General features: G+C 50.7%; 1 protein-coding gene across 1 annotated transcript; it reads left to right on the top strand.

The window, feature by feature from the left end:
* The first annotated feature begins 3,141 nt into the window (after positions 1-3,141).
* MSL1 (MSL complex subunit 1) lies at positions 3,142-16,460 on the top strand. Its single transcript, XM_065422642.1, has 8 exons — positions 3,142-3,822; positions 7,023-7,246; positions 8,991-9,373; positions 12,230-12,294; positions 12,778-12,845; positions 13,974-14,098; positions 14,244-14,316; positions 15,238-16,460. Exons 1-8 carry the CDS (start codon positions 3,142-3,144, stop codon positions 15,326-15,328), a joined length of 1,710 nt encoding a protein of 569 aa, XP_065278714.1. The 3' UTR covers positions 15,329-16,460.
* Positions 16,461-17,662: the final 1,202 nt, after the last annotated feature.

Below are 17,662 nucleotides of genomic sequence, written 5' to 3'. Positions count from 1 at the left end.
GTCAGGCAGACACCGGGCGCTGATCCAGCCAGTCTGCCATGCTGGATAAGGTCCCTGGTCCAGAAGCTCAGATGGCTCCATGGAGGTTGGGGGTGGCAGTTTGAACTGGGAGAGGGTGGTTGGAGCTGGGCGGTTGGGAGGAGATAGCTGGGGCTGGTGGTTTGAACTGGAAAATGACCAGTGGGAGGGAAAGGAAAGGGGGAGAAAGCTGAGGAGAATGCAGCAAAAGCAGGGAGGGGCAGGAGCTCATGGGCGGCCAGGTAGCGGGCGTGTGGGGAAAAAGCAGTAAGATAAAGAAACTGGGATGAACCAGGGGGAAAAAATCAACCCAACAAGAGCAGAGAGAGGAATGCGGGGGACAAATCCACACAGACCCCCCAGTGGGGTGACAAGGCTCCCCCATGCTGCAGGGCAGGTGGGTTGAGCCGCCACCTGAAGACAGTATAAAATGAAACCAGGAATTTTTCTCCACTTAGTGACCCTGATCTGGCCCACTCTGCTGACACAAAGGCCCCGTTAAAGTCAATGGGACCATTGGAGGGAGTGGAGGCCACTCCTGGGATGTGGGATTGGACCCTGGGGGTGAACCCTGAGGTATTGATTGCTGGTGCTCCGGGGACTCTAGTTACTGAAGCAATACATGTAAGCTCGGGGGAACGGGGTGCTTTGCACTGCCACCCTTTAGGCCAATTAGGAGTCCCTCTGATGGGGTCCTGAAGAAGGCCCCGGAAGCCATAAGGAAGCCTGTGTGGAGTCCCATAGGTATCAGTGCAGAGATCATTGCAGGATCGGGGCCTTCGACTCTCCCTGGTTTTCAGTCCTACCCATTTATGCCCCTGTGTATGACATAATTCATAGTTGGGCCCTGCCCTCACGTTACCCGATTGCAGCCCAGATGGCACCAGGAACCTAGACTGTGTGACAATTTCCCAATTATACCGCCCCTCCCCCCAACCTAAAACAATTATGAGGTGCTTTGCAAATGGGATCTAAAGAAATGGAATGACAGCCCAGCCCGGAAGGAACAGGCCCCAGCAGAAGATATGTTATCAGTGTGTATTGGGTTTTTTTTTGATTGCTCAGCCGAGGCCCCCAGCTCGTTGTCCCGCTGAACACATTCCAGACGCACAACCCTTTGCTTCAGCCTTTGAGTGACTCGTGTTGTTGATATTGTGCATTTTCTGGTAATGGAATGGTTGGCGATGGCTACGGTGCGGTACGCGTTGTGCAGTGGGAAAGCACCTTATAAACAATTATGATTATTATCCCCCAACAAACATATTTTGGAGGCTCCTTAATTCCTGTATCACTCGGTAGAGTACATTGTACCGGCTAATGATCGTTTTTCCTACATGGGACCAATATGAACTTGGACTAGACTCTGATAAAGAAGCCATTGTGTCTTCATCCTGACCAGCAATCCTCCCTTCTACTACAGTACAGCAAAAATCGGAGGAGGGGGGTGGCGGCTGATCGCACGACCAGAATGAAATGCAGAGCATGAGCTCCGCCTGCATGGCACAGAGCTCTGCCCCCTCCAACCAGGGGCTATGCCCAGAGCACCCAGGAAATCAGACCTCACTGCCCAGCCTCCATACCCGCCCCCCAAGGACAGGGCCTTAGCCTTGCCCAGGACAAGCACACCCCAAGTAGGGCACTGCCCTGCCCTTTTCTCCCTCAGCTGACCCCTTGGCTCCTTTAGCCCCTTCCCTCCCCTCCCCCACTTACCCCCATGCCCCTCACCCTGCACTTTCTACCCCTTCCCCACTCTCCCCCTGTACTCCCTGCCCCCTCCCCATGTACCCCTCTCCTCCCATGTACCCATCCCCCTGTACTCCTTGGCCCCTCCCCGCCCCCTCCCCCATGTACCCCTCTCCTCCCATGTACCTCCTGCCTCCTCCCCATATACCCTCCCCTCTGCTCTCATGTACCCCTGCCCCTCCCCCACATATCCCTCTCTTCCCCCTCCCATGTACCCCATGCACCTCCCCATGTACCCCTCCCCTCTCTGCCCCCTCCCCTCCCATGTACCCCCTGCCCCCTCCCCATGTACCCCTCCCATGTACCTCCTGCCCCTCCCCATATACCACTCCCCTCTGCCCCTTCCCCAGATACCCCTCCCCTCTACTCCCATGTACCCCTGCCCCTCCCCCACATATCCCTCTCTTCTCCCTCCCATGTACCTCCTACCCCCATGTACCCCTCCCCTCTCTGCCCCTCCCCCTGCCCCCATGTACCCCTCCCCTCTCTGCCCCTCCCCCAGATACCCCTCCCCTCTACTCCCATGTACCCCCTGCCCCCTCCCCTCACTTTCTCCCCATCCGCTCCTCACGCCCCCACCCCGTTGCCGGCGCATGCGCCGGGCGCAGAGCAGGGGGAGGCTGGTTTAAAGGCACCGAAGAGCAGCTGGGCCCGAGCGGCGGCGGCACCGAGCGCGGGAGGCGGCGAAGGCGGGGCCGGGAGCGGGGGGCCCAGCGGAGGAGCGAGACTCGCGGCCGCCCCGCGCGCATCCCCCCACCGCGGCCCCGCGCGCCGCCGAGAGCCGGAGGGAAAATGGAGGCGCTCGGCGGCCGCTGAGAGACTGAGCCGCCGGCCCGTCCGAGAGAGGGGCCCGGCCCGCCGGCAGGGGGAGCCAGCCGGGGGATCTAGCTCCGTCCTAGAAGGGGGCCCCAGGAGACCCAACATCCTCCCCTAGCAGGGGCCCCGGGATCGGCCCCTCCCAGCGGGGGGCACCCGGGATCCGGCCCCTCCCAGCGGGGGGCACCCGGGGGGGGACCCGGGATCGGCCCCTCCCAGCGGGGGGGGGGGGACCCGGGATCGGCCCCTCCCAGCGGGGGGCACCCGGGATCCACCCGGGCCGGGCCACCCGCCGTATCCGCCCCCGCAGCAGGGGGCGCCCCAGCCCGGCGGAGGCTCCGTCTGTCCGCCCCTCCCCGCGGGAGCCCCTGGCCGGGGCCTGCGCCCTGGGGCGGGGATGAGCCCGCAGGCGGCCGCCCGCTAGCCCGGCTCCCCCGCCGCATGGACAGCGCCGTCCGCCCGGCCCCGCGCTCCTGGTCTCCGCCTGCCCATGGCGCCGGGCGGTAGCGGCCGGGGCCTCGTCCCGCAGCTGGCCCGGGCCGGGAGAGGCGCTGAGGCCGCACCATGACCATGAGATCCACCGTCTTCAAGGCGGCCGCGGCCACGGCGCTGAACGCGGACAGGCTGGACTACGAGAGGCCGGGGCTGGCGCTGGAGCCGGGCCCGGAGGAGGAGCCGGACGGGGAGGCCGCCCCGCTCCACCGCCAGCCGCCCCGCAAGCCCAAGGAGCCGCCCCCGCTGGGGGGACACAAGGGCCGCGGCGGGGGCAGCGGCGGGGGCGGCGGCAGCGTGCCGGCGGCGGCCGGGGCGCCCGGGCAGCAGGAGGAGAGCTGGGGCGGCCTGGTGCCCCTGCCCTGCCCCCCGGCCAGCAGCAAGCAGGCCGGCGTGGGGGATGCCAGCAGCAGGCCCAAGTACCAGGCGGTGCTGCCCGGACACACCGCCTCCCAGGTGGCGGCGAAGGACAAGGGCTGCCCGGCCGCGGTCAGCGCGCCGCCCCCGGCCCCGCCGGCCTCGGCCACCGCGGAGCCGGGCCAGCCGCCTCCCGCAGCGGCCGCCTCGGCCTCGGAGAGCAAGTGGAAGGGCGGCGTGCGGAAGAGCCCCATGGGGGCCGGCGGGGGCTCCTCGAACCAGGCGGCCTGCCTCAAGCAGATCCTCCTGCTCCAGCTGGACCTGATCGAGCAGCAGCAGCAGCAACTGCAGGCCAAGGAGAAGGAGATCGAGGAGCTCAAGGCCGAGAGGGACACGGTACGTGAGGGGTTAATGGGAAAGGGGAGCGGGCCAGGAGACAAGGGGTTAATGGGGGAGGGACACGGCACCCGAGGGGTTAATGGGCAAGAGGCGCACTGTAACGAAGGGGTTAATAGGCAAAGCAGCGGGCAGGAGACAAGGGGTTAATGGGCGGTGGGGCTGCGGGCACACGGCACCCGAGGGGTTAATGGACAAGAGGGGCGTTAAAATAACAGGAGTACTTGTGGCACCTTAGAGACTAACAAATTTATTAGAGCATAAGCTTTCGTGGGCTACAACCCACTTCGTTGTAACCAAAGGGTTAACGGGCAGCGGGCCGGGCCGAGGACACTCAAGGGGATAGTAACTGTCAATGAGTGGGGGGAGGGGCATGGCAACCAAAGGGTTAATGTGCCTCTGGGACTGTGAGAAGGGGAGGAGGGCCATAGTATATTAAGGGTTAAAGGGCTGGGGTCCGGTTGCCATAGGACTGAGATTAGAAAAGGCCAGGGCAAGGAAAAGGTTAATTTAAAGGAGCCCATCCGGGATTATGATCGGGTTAAGGCTGGAGCGATATAGTTTGTGAAGGGTTAAATTAAAGGGGCCCGGCATGGGGCTGCTACATATGCTTGGCATGGAGGAGAATGGAGGTAGCAGAAGTAAAACAGGGCTGCAGGGAGCCATCTGGGTGGCAGGGCAGGAGAGCACAGCGGGCCCTTTAATTGCTGCCGTTTTAATTACTACAAATGGATAACATACTCCCCCCCCCCCCCCCCTTCCCAGAGCAAATTCTTTCCCTCCTCTTTGCTCCTCTCCAGGGAGCCTCCCACTCCCCACCCCCTTGTGCTATAATGAGACCAGCCTCAGTTCCTCCTCCTCCTTTAAATGTTTCACACGTACTGAGGCAATGTACAGAAACAACCTGGCCAGTGTCCAGACTAGGATACTGCTGACCCGCTTTGCTGATAGGAGCATGGAAGCCTGGCCCACTTGCAGAGCTGTACTAATGCAGGGTTTGCTTCTTAGTCAGATGCACGTCTGAGGGGGAAGGTTAATTGTGAAGCAGTGGTTGCCCCCCCCCCCCCCCCCCCACACACACACACACTATGATCGCCTGGAGATATTCATGGGGCACAGGGGAATAGATTTGGAAAGCCCCACTGGATCAGAACCAAATGAATATTTGTTAGCTTTTTCCCTGTAAGCAGGAGTTATTTAAAACTATCCGATTTGGTGCAGATTTCTCAGTGCAAACCCATAAATAGTCCTCCGTTCCCTTAAAATGTCACAGAGTCTATTGGCCTCACTATCCTGTCCATAATCTGCATGCCTGCAGCAACCTAAAAATAAATTTCTTCCCCATCCTATAATTGTCCCCCTACAGGAAGGGTGTTCTGGTTTTGTTTTTTGCAAAAATCTTCAAAGGGCTGCACATCCAATATGTGGGGGATTATTTTCCTTGCTTTCCAAAGGAAAGTATTTTACTGGCATATGCTGACTGCAAGGTGGGATAGGATCTGAGATGCAAAGCACTGTGAAAACATCTCCGGGTGTTGATCTGAGTAAAGTGAACCAACATGGAGGTAGCAGCTGCTGTACTGCAGTCAAAGGGTGTGATGGGAGTTTTGACACGTGGGATTCTCCTGTGAGGGTTTAAAAAAAATCAAGGAAATAGAACACACAAGCCATGTGTGATAAGCCTGTGAGTCAAACAGAGACACAAGCACATTTGAGTTAGTTCTCTCTCGCCCTCTGGTCTCTCCTGCTGTCTGCAGATGCATAATCAATTCTGGAGGCTATGTCCCCTAACTGCAGTACCTAGGCAAAGCAGGGGTTGAATTAAGGACACCACTGAATTTGTTTTCTCTCTTGTAATGAAGCTGATTAAAAACTTGAAGGGGGGAAAGCTTAAAATTAATTTTCTTGGTGCATTGTGTCCATATGATTCAATTCTGTGGGACTGTGTGACGGTTAAAGGTGGCGTTCTCTCTCTCTCACTCGTGTACACACACCCCCAGCCTGATTTGGGACTGCAGGACCTACTGAAAGTCACTGTAGCTTGTGTGTCTCTCACTTAACATGTGCTTTTTAAAAGCACCTGGATGAAGAGGTGGATCTCTGGAATGCATTGCATACACAATTACAGATCTGTCTGAATTATAAATCCCTACTGCATTTTAATCAGAGGCTTTGGTAAGCCTCTTTCTTGTCTTTTTTTAAAATCTATTTTAAATTGATATTCTTCAGACCCAATTACATGGCCTAGTTGAATGTGGAGGTGATGTGCAGTTTTGGATGCTCTCAAAGTTTGCGCCATATCTGTCAGTTGGAACGATTTGTAGACCTTTGTTCCCTTCTTGAATCGTCAGATGGAGTTGGTTGGGGAACGAGGGGAAGCAATAAGTCAAATTACAAGTGAATATTTTATGGAGTGTTGAATGCAAAAATGTGGTGGTTTTGGAGCTGTGATGTCCGGATTTCTTGTGGGTAAACAGAACACGTAAAAATTTTTAGAAGTGCCTAAGTCCCATTGAAAATCAATAGAATTGAGGCTCTAGAGTTACTTAGGTGCTTCTGAAAATTTTACCTCTAAACATTTTCTCATTTGTAAAGGTCTCTTATTACAACCCTGTTCCTTTTGCCCTTCTCCCCATGTAGCTGTCCCTGATTTCTCCCCTCTGTAGCTTTGGGAGGGGAGTTGAATTATTTAAGCCAAATTGTGCTGTGCCTTAGTGAGTCTGAAATATTAAATCAACCTGAGGCTGTAATTTTCACTCTAAAGTGAGAGGTGTGGCCTCAGGATTTCCAACTTTATAATCTGGATCAGAAATGTGTCTTGAGCGTTTCTAATTCATCTGATCACTCCACAGCCACCTTCCCAGCTTCTAGAGGTGAAGTTCATACTGGTCATTTTCCTTGAAACCTGCATTGAGAAAACCATGGGGGTACAGCCTGAGACAAATGACAATACTGAAATAAAGTCTCTTTGGAACTTCTTCCTCTCTGTGATGTCTTGTTGTCTGTACAATTTGGAGAAAGCTTGTAATTATAGCTCAGAGGTGGTGGACAGCAAGGCACAAATACCAGAACAGGTGTGGTGTGAAGAAAATAAGTTAGGGTGTCTTTATTTGTTTAAATCAAACTGGACTTGGTGTAATTCTTTTCTGATGAAAGCATGCCGGCTAAAGCATAAGTGTTGGCCTTTGTTCCTCTTTCAGCTCCTAGCTCGGATTGAGCGCATGGAAAGGAGGATGCAGCTGGTGAAGAAGGATAATGAGAGAGAGAAACACAGGATTTTTCAAGGGTATGAAACCGAAGAGAAGGCTGAATCCGAAGCGTCTGAGAAACTACAGATTGAATGCCAGCAGGATCTCTTGGACACGTCCCAGCCCCTGCCTCCGAAACACTTCTCATATGGAAGAAATGGAAAGGGACATAAAAGGTACAGGACCCCTTCATGACCTTATTCTTCATAAGGGCTTGCCACGCATCACTGGGGCCTGTGAGTGTGTGTAGACCCATCTGCTGTCAGTCACATCACTTGTATAAAAGCTCATTGTAGCTGTCCGCTTTAATGCTATTTCTCCTACACTTAACTCCTGTCAGCTTTTCATGTAACGGTTTGACTGGCAGATACCAAGAAGCCTGACAAATAAGACGCTGGCCTGTTGGGTGACCTTGGGCAAGTCGTGTCCCTGCTCCATGCCTCAGTTTTCCCATCTGTAAAATGGGGATAATGATCCCAACCTCCTTTCTAAAGTGCTGTAAGAGCTACTGCTGAAAAGCGCTAAAGAAGAGCTAGGTGTTAACATACATGTTCAAATACCAAGCAGCAAGTACCGTCCATATTAGATGCAGAACAAAGAATATGCCTGGATTTCGTAAGTCAGGGATAACTTAGGGCAGCCCACTTGTGGATTTGCTCCTTTGAGTTATCTGAGTAATGTTAGCTTGAAATAAAAGGCATTCTTCCATCCCGAGGAGATGACAAGGAGTGAATTTGCCTCCTTTACCAAATGGGTTTGCCCATTTTTTTGTCCAAGAAGTTTGTAACTTTGCGTGGCAATGGTTTTTTTGGGTCACTCATTGCTCCCAAGTTCACATTTATGTCCCAAAATGCCCTTCCTTTTTTAAGAGGACACTGGCACCTTGAAAATCGGATTTTTCTCTCTCTCAAACTGTTCTTGTTCTCCCCTCCCCCAACTTGTTAATTTGTGCATTTGACAGTTTAACTCTGTTCTTAATGGTCCATTTCACTTTTCTCATGCACTAATATGAGCACATTCTAGTCTAGTATGTGTGCGTTTTTAGACTGTGTTCACAGTATCTGAGTGCCTAAGGTAAGGAGCGGAAACTGAGGCACAGAGGTGAAGTGACTTGCCCAAGGCTGTGCAGCATTCCAGTGGCAGAGCCTGGACTAGACTCCAGGTCTCCTGGCTCCCAGTCCAGGGTCTTAGCCACTAGACCACACTGTCTCTCATCACTCATACATTGATCGGGGGAAGCTCACAAGTATGCTCTTCCCCAGGCCCTGCGAGAGGGTGTTTGCTATAACAGCAAAGCTGAACCTAATGAGGGAGCAGGCAGGTGTGTATGGGAAGGGGGTGGGGAGGAGGCATTTGTTTGACGTTGCTCTTGAAGGGTCTTTTGGGTGGACCCCTCTAGTTATCAAGGGAATAGGGAAACCCCGCACATTTCTTTTTAAGACGTACTTTTTTTTTTTTTAAGGGTGCTGTCTCAAAAAATAGATCAGTGACCTTCTCACCAGTTGGGAGTGTCCCTTTAACCCATGTCTGGCAATGTGCGGGTAGCAGGCACTTTGCAGCTCTTTCCCAGTTATCCATGTCTCTGGAATCTGGATTGCTGTATTGCAACACACTCCGTAAGGGGCTACCATTGGAAGGTTACAGCTTGCATAGCAAGTTGCGCCGTACCAGGGTGAAAGCAGTAGCCTCCGGGAGCACAGTACACCAGTCTTCTGGAAATAAAACCCCTCAGCCTTCGGTTGCCTCTCTTACAAACTCTGCTGCCTGATCTCTGCATTTAATGTAAATCTATGGTTATGGAACAACTAGCATTAGCTTTATGGCACACACAATAAAAATACAGACACTGGGAAAATGAGTAGGCTGCTCTTGCGATAGGCTAGCTGAATATGCTGCTAAACTCTCTCCCTTCTTTAACAGGAAGTCGGCATTTGGAAGTGCAGAGAGGAAGACTCCAGTTAAAAAGCTGGTGGCCGAATTTTCAAAAGTCAAGAGTAAATCTCTGAAACACTCTCCAGTGAAAGAGGAGCCGAGTAGCTCTTTATCCGAAACTGTGTGCAAACGTGAACTGAGGAGTCAAGAGACTCCAGAAAAAGCCAGATCGCTAGTGGACACTCCCTTAAAACCATCCACCCCATTGAAAAGTCCCAGTGCCCACCCCAGGGATAAAAGTTTCCCCAGCGAGACAGAAGATCTGCCGTACCTTTCAACCACCGAAATGTACTTGTGTCGTTGGCATCAACCTCCCCCGTCACCGTTGCCGTTACGAGAACCCTCTCCAAAGAAGGAGGAGACTGTAGCAAGTAAGCGATACAAAACTTGCTCGTAGCTGCGTAGTGGTCAGTCTGACACACGTGCTTGCCACCTGAAGTGTTACCCTCCTACTGAACAGATGCTCGGCAAACGTGAAAATAGGTGGAATTGCCCGAAAGCAGTGCTCTGTCATTCCCTGATTGCTGGAGGGTTTTGCTAGTAACACACTAGCAGCTGTGGAAGGAGATCTAAAGCCACAGTTGGTTTCTGTAAACCCAAGAGTGGCTCTGTCTGTGTTTTGCATAGTGCTTACGTGATTCTGTGAAGGCCAAGTGTATCTCGGGATGTAGATTCTCCCTGGTTTTGTTTTCACTTAAAAAAACAAACACTCTTCAGCTCTGAGACCTCTAATGTGACAGTTATGTAAAGGGGCCTTCACTCTGGCCTTGTCTACGCTGGGATTTTTTTCTAAAAGCTTCTCCCATTACTGCCATGTGTTCGGCTCCAGCAGGAATGCTGGTGGGCACCAGGCACTGATAGTTGCTGGCATCTTAATCGCCATGTTTCCTAGGCCTTTCTTGAGCAGCGCTGCCCAATGCAATGGCAACAAAAGCCAGCAGCTGTAAGAGCCCTGTCTACACGAGGGCTCACAGTAGGATGTTTATAGGAGGAATGGCTAGTGCAACCCACGCCTCTGACTGCAAGGTGAACTCCCTTCTTCCTTGCCCTCACGAGCACGCACCAGGCCATGCTGTCACAGTCGACACATCGAGTTGCTGCCTCATGATGGCTGGGCAGGCAGAAGGAATCTCTTGGTGACCCACACGATCCCTGGTACAGAAACCAGTCAGGGTGTCAAAGTGAACTCCCTTGGGCCCCCTGCTCGCTGATCCCCCTTCCTTTAGTTTCCAGCCATCTTCTGCAGCTGCACAGAAGTTTTCTGTCTGCTGCTCAGCAAAGCGAACTAGGATCCCACAATCCCACCCTGCTTTGCGCTTTGCAGGCAATATACATACAGCTCTCCTCAGAGCCGTTGTCTAGAGGAGGTCCGGGAGCAGTGGGGTCTGCTGCCCAGCAAGGTGTGTGGACAGGCAATGCTTGTGAGCAGGCAGCTGCTCTTGTCCCATGACTTGAGGGGGAGGGGTGTTTTCTAATGTATTTTACCTTGACTCTGCCACCCCCCAACTCCTCTCTGCCTTCCCATCACGTCAAAATTCAAATCCTGTCTCCGGAACCTGTCTCTTGCCTGTTGGAGGGTAAGGTGGCCTGCGGCCAGACCAGACATTCGCACAAGCTGGATTAGAGAGCAAATCTAAGTCTAGTCTACTGTTGGCATTGGCAGTAGCTGCTGGTCAAGTGTGCCAAACTTGTGTGGCATCTCCCCTCTCTGTCCCGAAACAAGAAATAACCAGACACCAGCTAGTGTGAAGTGACCTTGAGGATCTGATTTCAGTGCACAGAAGTCAGGAAGCACGAGTTGACCATCCATGCTTTGAACTCGCCCTGTGCTGAGGCAGGCCTGGGGGCTGACGTGCACTGACCTACAAGGGAGAGATGATTTGAACAAGGCCAGTTCACGGGGCTGCCTTTTAAGCCTCTTTGTTTACATGGCCACTTCCATGCCCATTTCTGTGAAATTGGGAAGCAGTTTGCTGTTCGTCGCTGAGAAATTGTCTCTTGGTTGTGCTGTGGTGGTGGTGAATTTCACAGAATTCTGCCACTTGTGAAAATCAGGACAACGGACCAGTGAGGGGATTTGTAAGGAGAAGGGATTAATGTGAGGCCTACGTTTTTCCCATGTTCTCCTGCCTCTAAATCTTGTTGAGTGTCTAACAGCCAAAAACTGGGTTAGCTTTGTGGAACTACTTCATGATCCCAGGGTTGAGATCTGTTTGAAAGCTCCCCTGGCAAAGCGGCAAAGATTGGGGGTGTCTTGGGAGAGGGCAAGTTCCTGATTTTGCATCAGGGATAGAATGGGTTACAGCGTAAATACTCTTCAGGCAAACAAGCTGAAAATCCACTTCCCCCATTTTCTTTCTTCCCCCGGTTCCCTAGCAACAACTAGCTGCTTTGATGATAAAATAACCCTGATATGTAAAGAGAAGGGAGTCTCCAAGCAATGGCCCTTAAAGAGTAAGCAGCAATACTTAGAGAGGCCTCTCAGTTTGCACATGCACCTGGTTTCACACTTGGATGTGGAAAACACAAACCCTAATAAATGTGCATGCATGACATGGAAGGCTGGGTTGAGGCCAGCTGAACATCTAGCTCCAATTCTTGCCTTCTGTCTAAACACAGCTCCTCTCTGATCCTTTTAAACAGCGACCGCTTTAAAACAAGCGCTGTTCTGTTGACTGGTTTTCTCCCCACACGGATTTATGGTGCTTGGGGTTAGCATGTAAAAAAGGAACAGATTTGTCACTAAATTATGTTTGAAACTCTCTAGTCTAAGCATGTGTGTTGTACCAAACTGATCCCTTCTTTAGAATACAATTGTTTGGTTTCTCTTAAAGGTGAACTTTGTTCCCAGTTCCTGGATCACTGGGGATCTGACATGTTCTGCTCAGAGCAGGCTACATAAATCAAGCTTGCAAATGATGAGTACATATATTACAGGCTATGATCGAATTAAACATTTCCTCGCGGTAAGGAAGCAGAGTTTCCATTTTTAGCAGATTGACTGATGGTGAGTTGCTCTTTTTGTACAGAAGCATCTGTGCAGAACGGAGGGCCGTGTTTTCTAGTGGTTTCAGCAGGGAACTGGGAATCAGGATTCCTGGGTTCTGTTCCCAGCTCTGGGAGAGTAGTGTGGTGACTGGATGAAATTCTGTGCCCTGTGTTATATATTGGGTCCCTTCTGGCCTGTGAAAACACTGACCCATGTTAACTCTTGTTTCCTTCCACAGTTCCTTCATGGAGGGACCATGCTGTGGAGCCCCTGAGAGACTCAAATCCTTCAGATCTCTTGGAGGTACATAGTCAATTCATGGTTTTGGTGAAGGAGACCAAAGAGAATAAATCGCTGTGAGCCTGCGTGTGTACAACTTGTAGATGTAACAAAAATACCCATTTTACCATTGATCCAGTGGTCTGTGAGGCCATTAGTACAGTTTGATCAATAGGGAGATACTAGGAATCTCCTACCTTTGCATGAGCAGTCCTCCTTGCCGAGCTGATATTAAATAATGGTAAAACCTTGGAAACTCTTGACTATTATTAAACTGTTTGAGTAAATAATTGCTGTAGTTTTACAACTGGGTGTGGCCGCTGAGAGGTGACTCACCGCAGAACCTGGATTTGGATTTGTACCGTCCTGTGGATGTTTGTGTTGCAATTATAGTCACTCTGCAGCCCTTCCCTTCGTTGCAGGGAAAGTGGATTGCAGCAGGTGAATGAACAAGAACATGCCCGTTGTGGGGGAGGAGAGGGCTAACATCTGCTCTTATCTTCCCAGAATCTAGACGACAGTGTATTTGCCAAAAGGCACGCGAAGCTGGAGCTGGATGAGAAGAGAAGGAAAAGGTAAGGGCAAAAATTCTCCCACCCTGAATATTGCAGTAGTGGCTTTTGTGGCCTCTGGCGCTCCAGGGCCTCTCTAAAAATGAGTTCGAGTCAGACGTGCTCCGACAAGTGAAGAGGAAGGATGCCAGGCATTAGAAGTTTGTGGAGCAGGAGCTTTTTGTTCTAGTTCTTAGTGTGTTTCTCTTATTTTAAACTCACCACCTCCTCTGTTCAGTCAATGTAGGGTTCAGGGAAGAGCCCAAGAGTGACCTGGGGGCTGGCAAACATGCCTAACGATTAGAGACTTGTGAAATTTGGTCTATTTAGCTTATCAAAGAGGTGGTTGAGAGATGAGACTTGAATGTGGTCTTCAGGTTACTTCCACACCCTCTCTCATCTCAGAGGGGTCTTTAGCCTAGCAGGCAGAGGCAAAGCTAGATCCAGTGGTTGGAATTTGAAGTTAAAAACAAAATTCAAACTGGGAATGAGTTGCAGGTTTTTCAGAGTGGGTAATTGAACCATCAGAGCAGCTTTCCGGGGATGTTGTTAAATTTTCCAACACTTGGAGTCTAAATCAAGACTGGGTGTCTTTCTCAAAGATGCTCTTGTGGAACCACAAGTTATTGAGCTTAATGCAGGAACTGCTGGGTGAAATATTCTGGCCTGTTTGGCTAGATGATCAGAATGGTCCCTCCTGGCCTTTCCATCTGTGAACTCTGTGTTTGTAACTACAATCATAAGCAATGTGGGATCATAGATATTAGAGGTGGACTAGACCCAATAGGTCATCTAGTGCATCCCCCCAGCCTATTGATTCTTCCCTGCATTGTACTCCGAAGCCAGCTTGGCCATCTCCTGTTCATGCACCAGCATCTGTCAGCAGGAAACTTGCATGGATCTGAGAACAGGAAAAACTTGCAGGAGGAGAAGCCCTTGCATGCCACTTGGTGTGCGTGTGTTCTCCGTTATCTCAGCCCTAGAATAATGATGGTGGCTGCAGGTGGAGCAGATACCTAGTCACGAGGCCTAATCAGTGGACGTTAGGGAAGTGCTCTACGGCCATCCATCCAAGGAGCTCAAAGAAGTACCAAGTATTGTTTACTGAAATAAGGATTTTTAACTGTCTGGGGCTTGTTTTACGTTTTCCAGGTGGGATATTCAGAGGATCAGGGAACAAAGAATTCTACAGCGACTGCAGCTCAGAATGTATAAAAAGAAAGGAATCCAGGAATCTGAGCCTGAAGTTACCTCATTTTTCCCTGAGCCAGATGATGGTGAGTTCCTTATCAGACAGGTTTGGGGGAAGGGGGTGGGGAGCACTTGCTCTAAATCAGCCGGTCGGTAGCTTTAACCTAGCCATGCGTACCAATAAGCTGTGCAGCTGAGTAACGTTCTTCCGTTGTGTTTTTCTCCGGATAGTTGAAAGCTTGCTGATTACCCCCTACTTGCCTGTTGTAGCATTTGGCCGACCATTACCAAAACTAACTCCACAGTAAGTATTTCTCGCTTGTAAGTTTCAGACAGGGCTCCTCTAAAGTGAATCCAGCGAGGAAGCTGGACCATGCTTTTGGAAGTGGGCTTTAGTAGAACACACACAGCCACCGGGCTAGTCTCTAAACAGCCCTGAAACGGTCATTCAGGATGGGCAGTAGCTCAGTGACACTGATTGGATTACTCAGCTTAGGTGGAGTGGGAAGCAAAGTGACACCCCAGTGGTAAACGTCTGTAGGCAGCGTGCTGTCAGTCCTTGAGTACTGTGCTGTGTGTGGCCAGATCAGCACAGAACTCGCCCCAGTGCCTGGCCTAGTGCAGCATTAAATGTGGAGGATGCTGTCAATTCCCAGCTACCCAGACAGAGGATAGACGTGTGTGCTGGAGGAGAGGGGCCCGAAGGAAGTCTTGTAGAAACAGTTGCTCTGATTCCCAGGCCTTACAAGACTGCTCCCACCCCACTCTGAGGCTTTAGAATCAACAGTGCAGAATCCAACACCGTATGGGAGCAGGACGCCCGTCGCAGGCCTGCAATACTTCCATAGGGAATAACAATAGAAGGGCAGGTGCTTTGGTCGTCATGCTGAAGGCTGGTCCTGTACGGATTTGCACCCTCATCTGATGGGGAAGGCAGTGGCCCTGAAGGGTAGAGCACTGGGCGAGGACTCAGAAGACCGAGGGTCTAGTCCAATGGCTGGGTGACCTTGGGCAAATCACTGCACTTCTCTAGGCTTCCCTTTGTAAAGTGCTTTGAAATCGACTGATGCAATAATAAATAAACTCTAATTATGATTAATTATCCAATATTGTTTGGGGGGTGCGGGCAGTAATTCAGCTACAGCGTCTCATTCAAAACAAACCTCCCTCTGTTCTGAACTGGGTGTTTTCATCATGGATCAAGGCCTTTTTCTCTGTTTGACAGGAACTTTGAGCTGCCGTGGCTGGACGAACGAAGCCGCTGTCGGCTGGAGATGCAGAAGAAGCAGACGCCTCACCGAACGTGCAGAAAGTAGCTGTGCGGGTAGCGTTGTGATGGGCGTAGTGCACCATTGGCAACGGGCGGCGAGGAACTGTTTGTTATTCGGTCCCGTGAATCTTTATCCTCGTGGATATTCTTATTCACTGATGTTTTTTTCCATGCCTCTGTATTTTTCCTGTTTTTCACAAAAACTCTTTACCTGGCTGATTAACTGTGGTTTATTTATTTCTCCCCCCCCCTCCCGCTTTCCTTATCAGCAAGTTCTCAAGCTTTATGCTGGAACAGCAGGGTTGGAAGCTCAGAGACACCTTTTGCTCTCTGCCTAAGCTTCATCAGCTGCTGTGGCCACTACACTTCATAAGAGGCCTTGTGAAGGTTGGGAAGCCTAAAAACAGGCCAGCCTTGCGACCTGTCCCATCTGCGAGTCCCCATGGGTGATGCCCATCACCTTTCTGAAGCTGATGTTTATTTTCTTAGAAAGACGTTCAGCAGCGAGAACTTGCAGATGGGACCAGCAGGCAGAGTTAGGCCAAGCTTGTCACACTGTCACTTTGAAACTCTGTGGTGAAAAGAACCCACCTAAGAGGATAGTAGATTTGGCTGCAACTTCCTCTTGCCTGACAGGTCAGGCTTCCAATACGGTGCCTGTGTTGTGCTAGATAGGATTGTTGTTCATTTCACCCATTTATTTAAAAAAACAAACAAGCTTCATGAATACCCTGAGAGGCTGGCAGACGGTTCTGACCGTGACGTGTCTCACCGAGTGCGGCTGGATTGAGCACTGCATCCCATTGTCGCCACAAGACGCACCCGGTTAGTTCCTGTGTCAGAAATCGGTTAGCTGTGCATATTCTGTAGCAAGACTGCCCTCGAATACCAGTGTGAAAATGCTTCTGCAGATGAGACTGTTTGCCAGCAGCTATGCCATGTTCTAGATAGATGGGGGTGAAGGGTTTTTTAAACATTTTTGTTTGTGAAAACAGAATTCGAGACGCACAATTGTGGTTCATTTTTATTTAAATGTTTAAGGACAGCACTGGCTGGCAACTCATGTATCTTGTAAAACGCTTGGATTGGCTAGAGAAAATTAGAATGGTACCTATGCTTTAGCTCTAGTAATTTGCTTCCTTTACAAAACTAGCCTTCGTTGCTGTACTACACTAATGGGTGATGCCAAATGCTCTGCTATAGGTGTAACTAGTACTGAAGTCTTGAGCTGAGTTGTGTTTTTTTTTTTGTTTTTTTTTTTTTTTTTAATTCGGACGACACATTCTCAATCGCCTTTCAGGCTTCACCATGGACTGGAGTCAAAGCAGGAATGTTTGGTCTCTAAAGAGAGAAGGCCTGTTACTCATGTTCACAGTGCTTGCCTGTCTGATTGCTCCACAATTATTGTCCTACCACTGACAGGTGTGCGGTTGGAGGGAGGAGCTAACTTCATTTCCGAAGATGTTAGTGGGCCAGGGAAGAAATGATCCCCTCTGATTGATTGTTCCTTTTAAGTTTGTAGTCTTGTCTAAGGCCAGCAATCTTCTCTCCTTGCTTTGGTTCAAACAGCTATAAATAGTAATACACAAATACAAAACGTGGTGGGTTGTTTTTTTTTTTCCCCGAGAGCTGGGGTGTATTCTTATGCAATTTGGAAGAGAGGCTGATTCTCGCGACACAGCAGTGGGTTATGCTAGGGTTCCTACAATAATGGTGTTTGGAAGAGGGTCTGAAACCCACATAAAAGGGGGAAATCTCTAGAAGCATGGGCCCTGGTACCACAGAAACTGCATAATTAGGGCTATGCACTGCATTTTTTTTTTTTTTTTTTAAATAAGGCTGTTCTTGGGTGTCCTGCTTTCGCATGATAGCGTGTGTCCATAATGGATTTCTGTGCAATTAGGAGCCAAAATGTTAAATGGGCAAATATTAGCTTGAGCCTTGTTTCTTTCCTTGATGTTGTCTTTCAGGTCTGCATCGAGCGGGTTTTGCATTCTGGTTATACCCTGCATTAGTGGCTTTTCAGGGGTCAGAACACTTTTGAGTCCCAGTGACAGCCAGCTCTGAGAGGTATCTGCTGGTAGCTGCCTGACCTCAGACTGCCCTAGTTCCCAGTGCAAAGCCGGTTTTTAAACTCTTCTTCATGCTGCCATCCAGAAAGGCAGACGGGTTTTATAAACGATCCTCTTTAATATACATCTATCCAGCAGTCATCAGCTACAGATGGGGGTGGGTGGGTGGGCCGGCCGGGAGAAGGGAAGTACAAAGTTAAATTTTCAGTGAGTGTTAGTGTGGAAAAATAGTCTTATTTCTCCCAATATGGGGTACAACACTGTGAAATTCAATCTGCAATGGAAGGCCCTGCAATTCCCTATTAGAA

This window comes from Emys orbicularis, chromosome 25 (genome assembly GCF_028017835.1).
Source record: "Emys orbicularis isolate rEmyOrb1 chromosome 25, rEmyOrb1.hap1, whole genome shotgun sequence".
Classification (NCBI taxonomy): Eukaryota; Metazoa; Chordata; order Testudines; family Emydidae; genus Emys; species Emys orbicularis.
The sequence above is the reverse complement of the archived record's forward strand: the minus strand, read 5'-3'. Positions and strand labels throughout refer to the sequence as shown.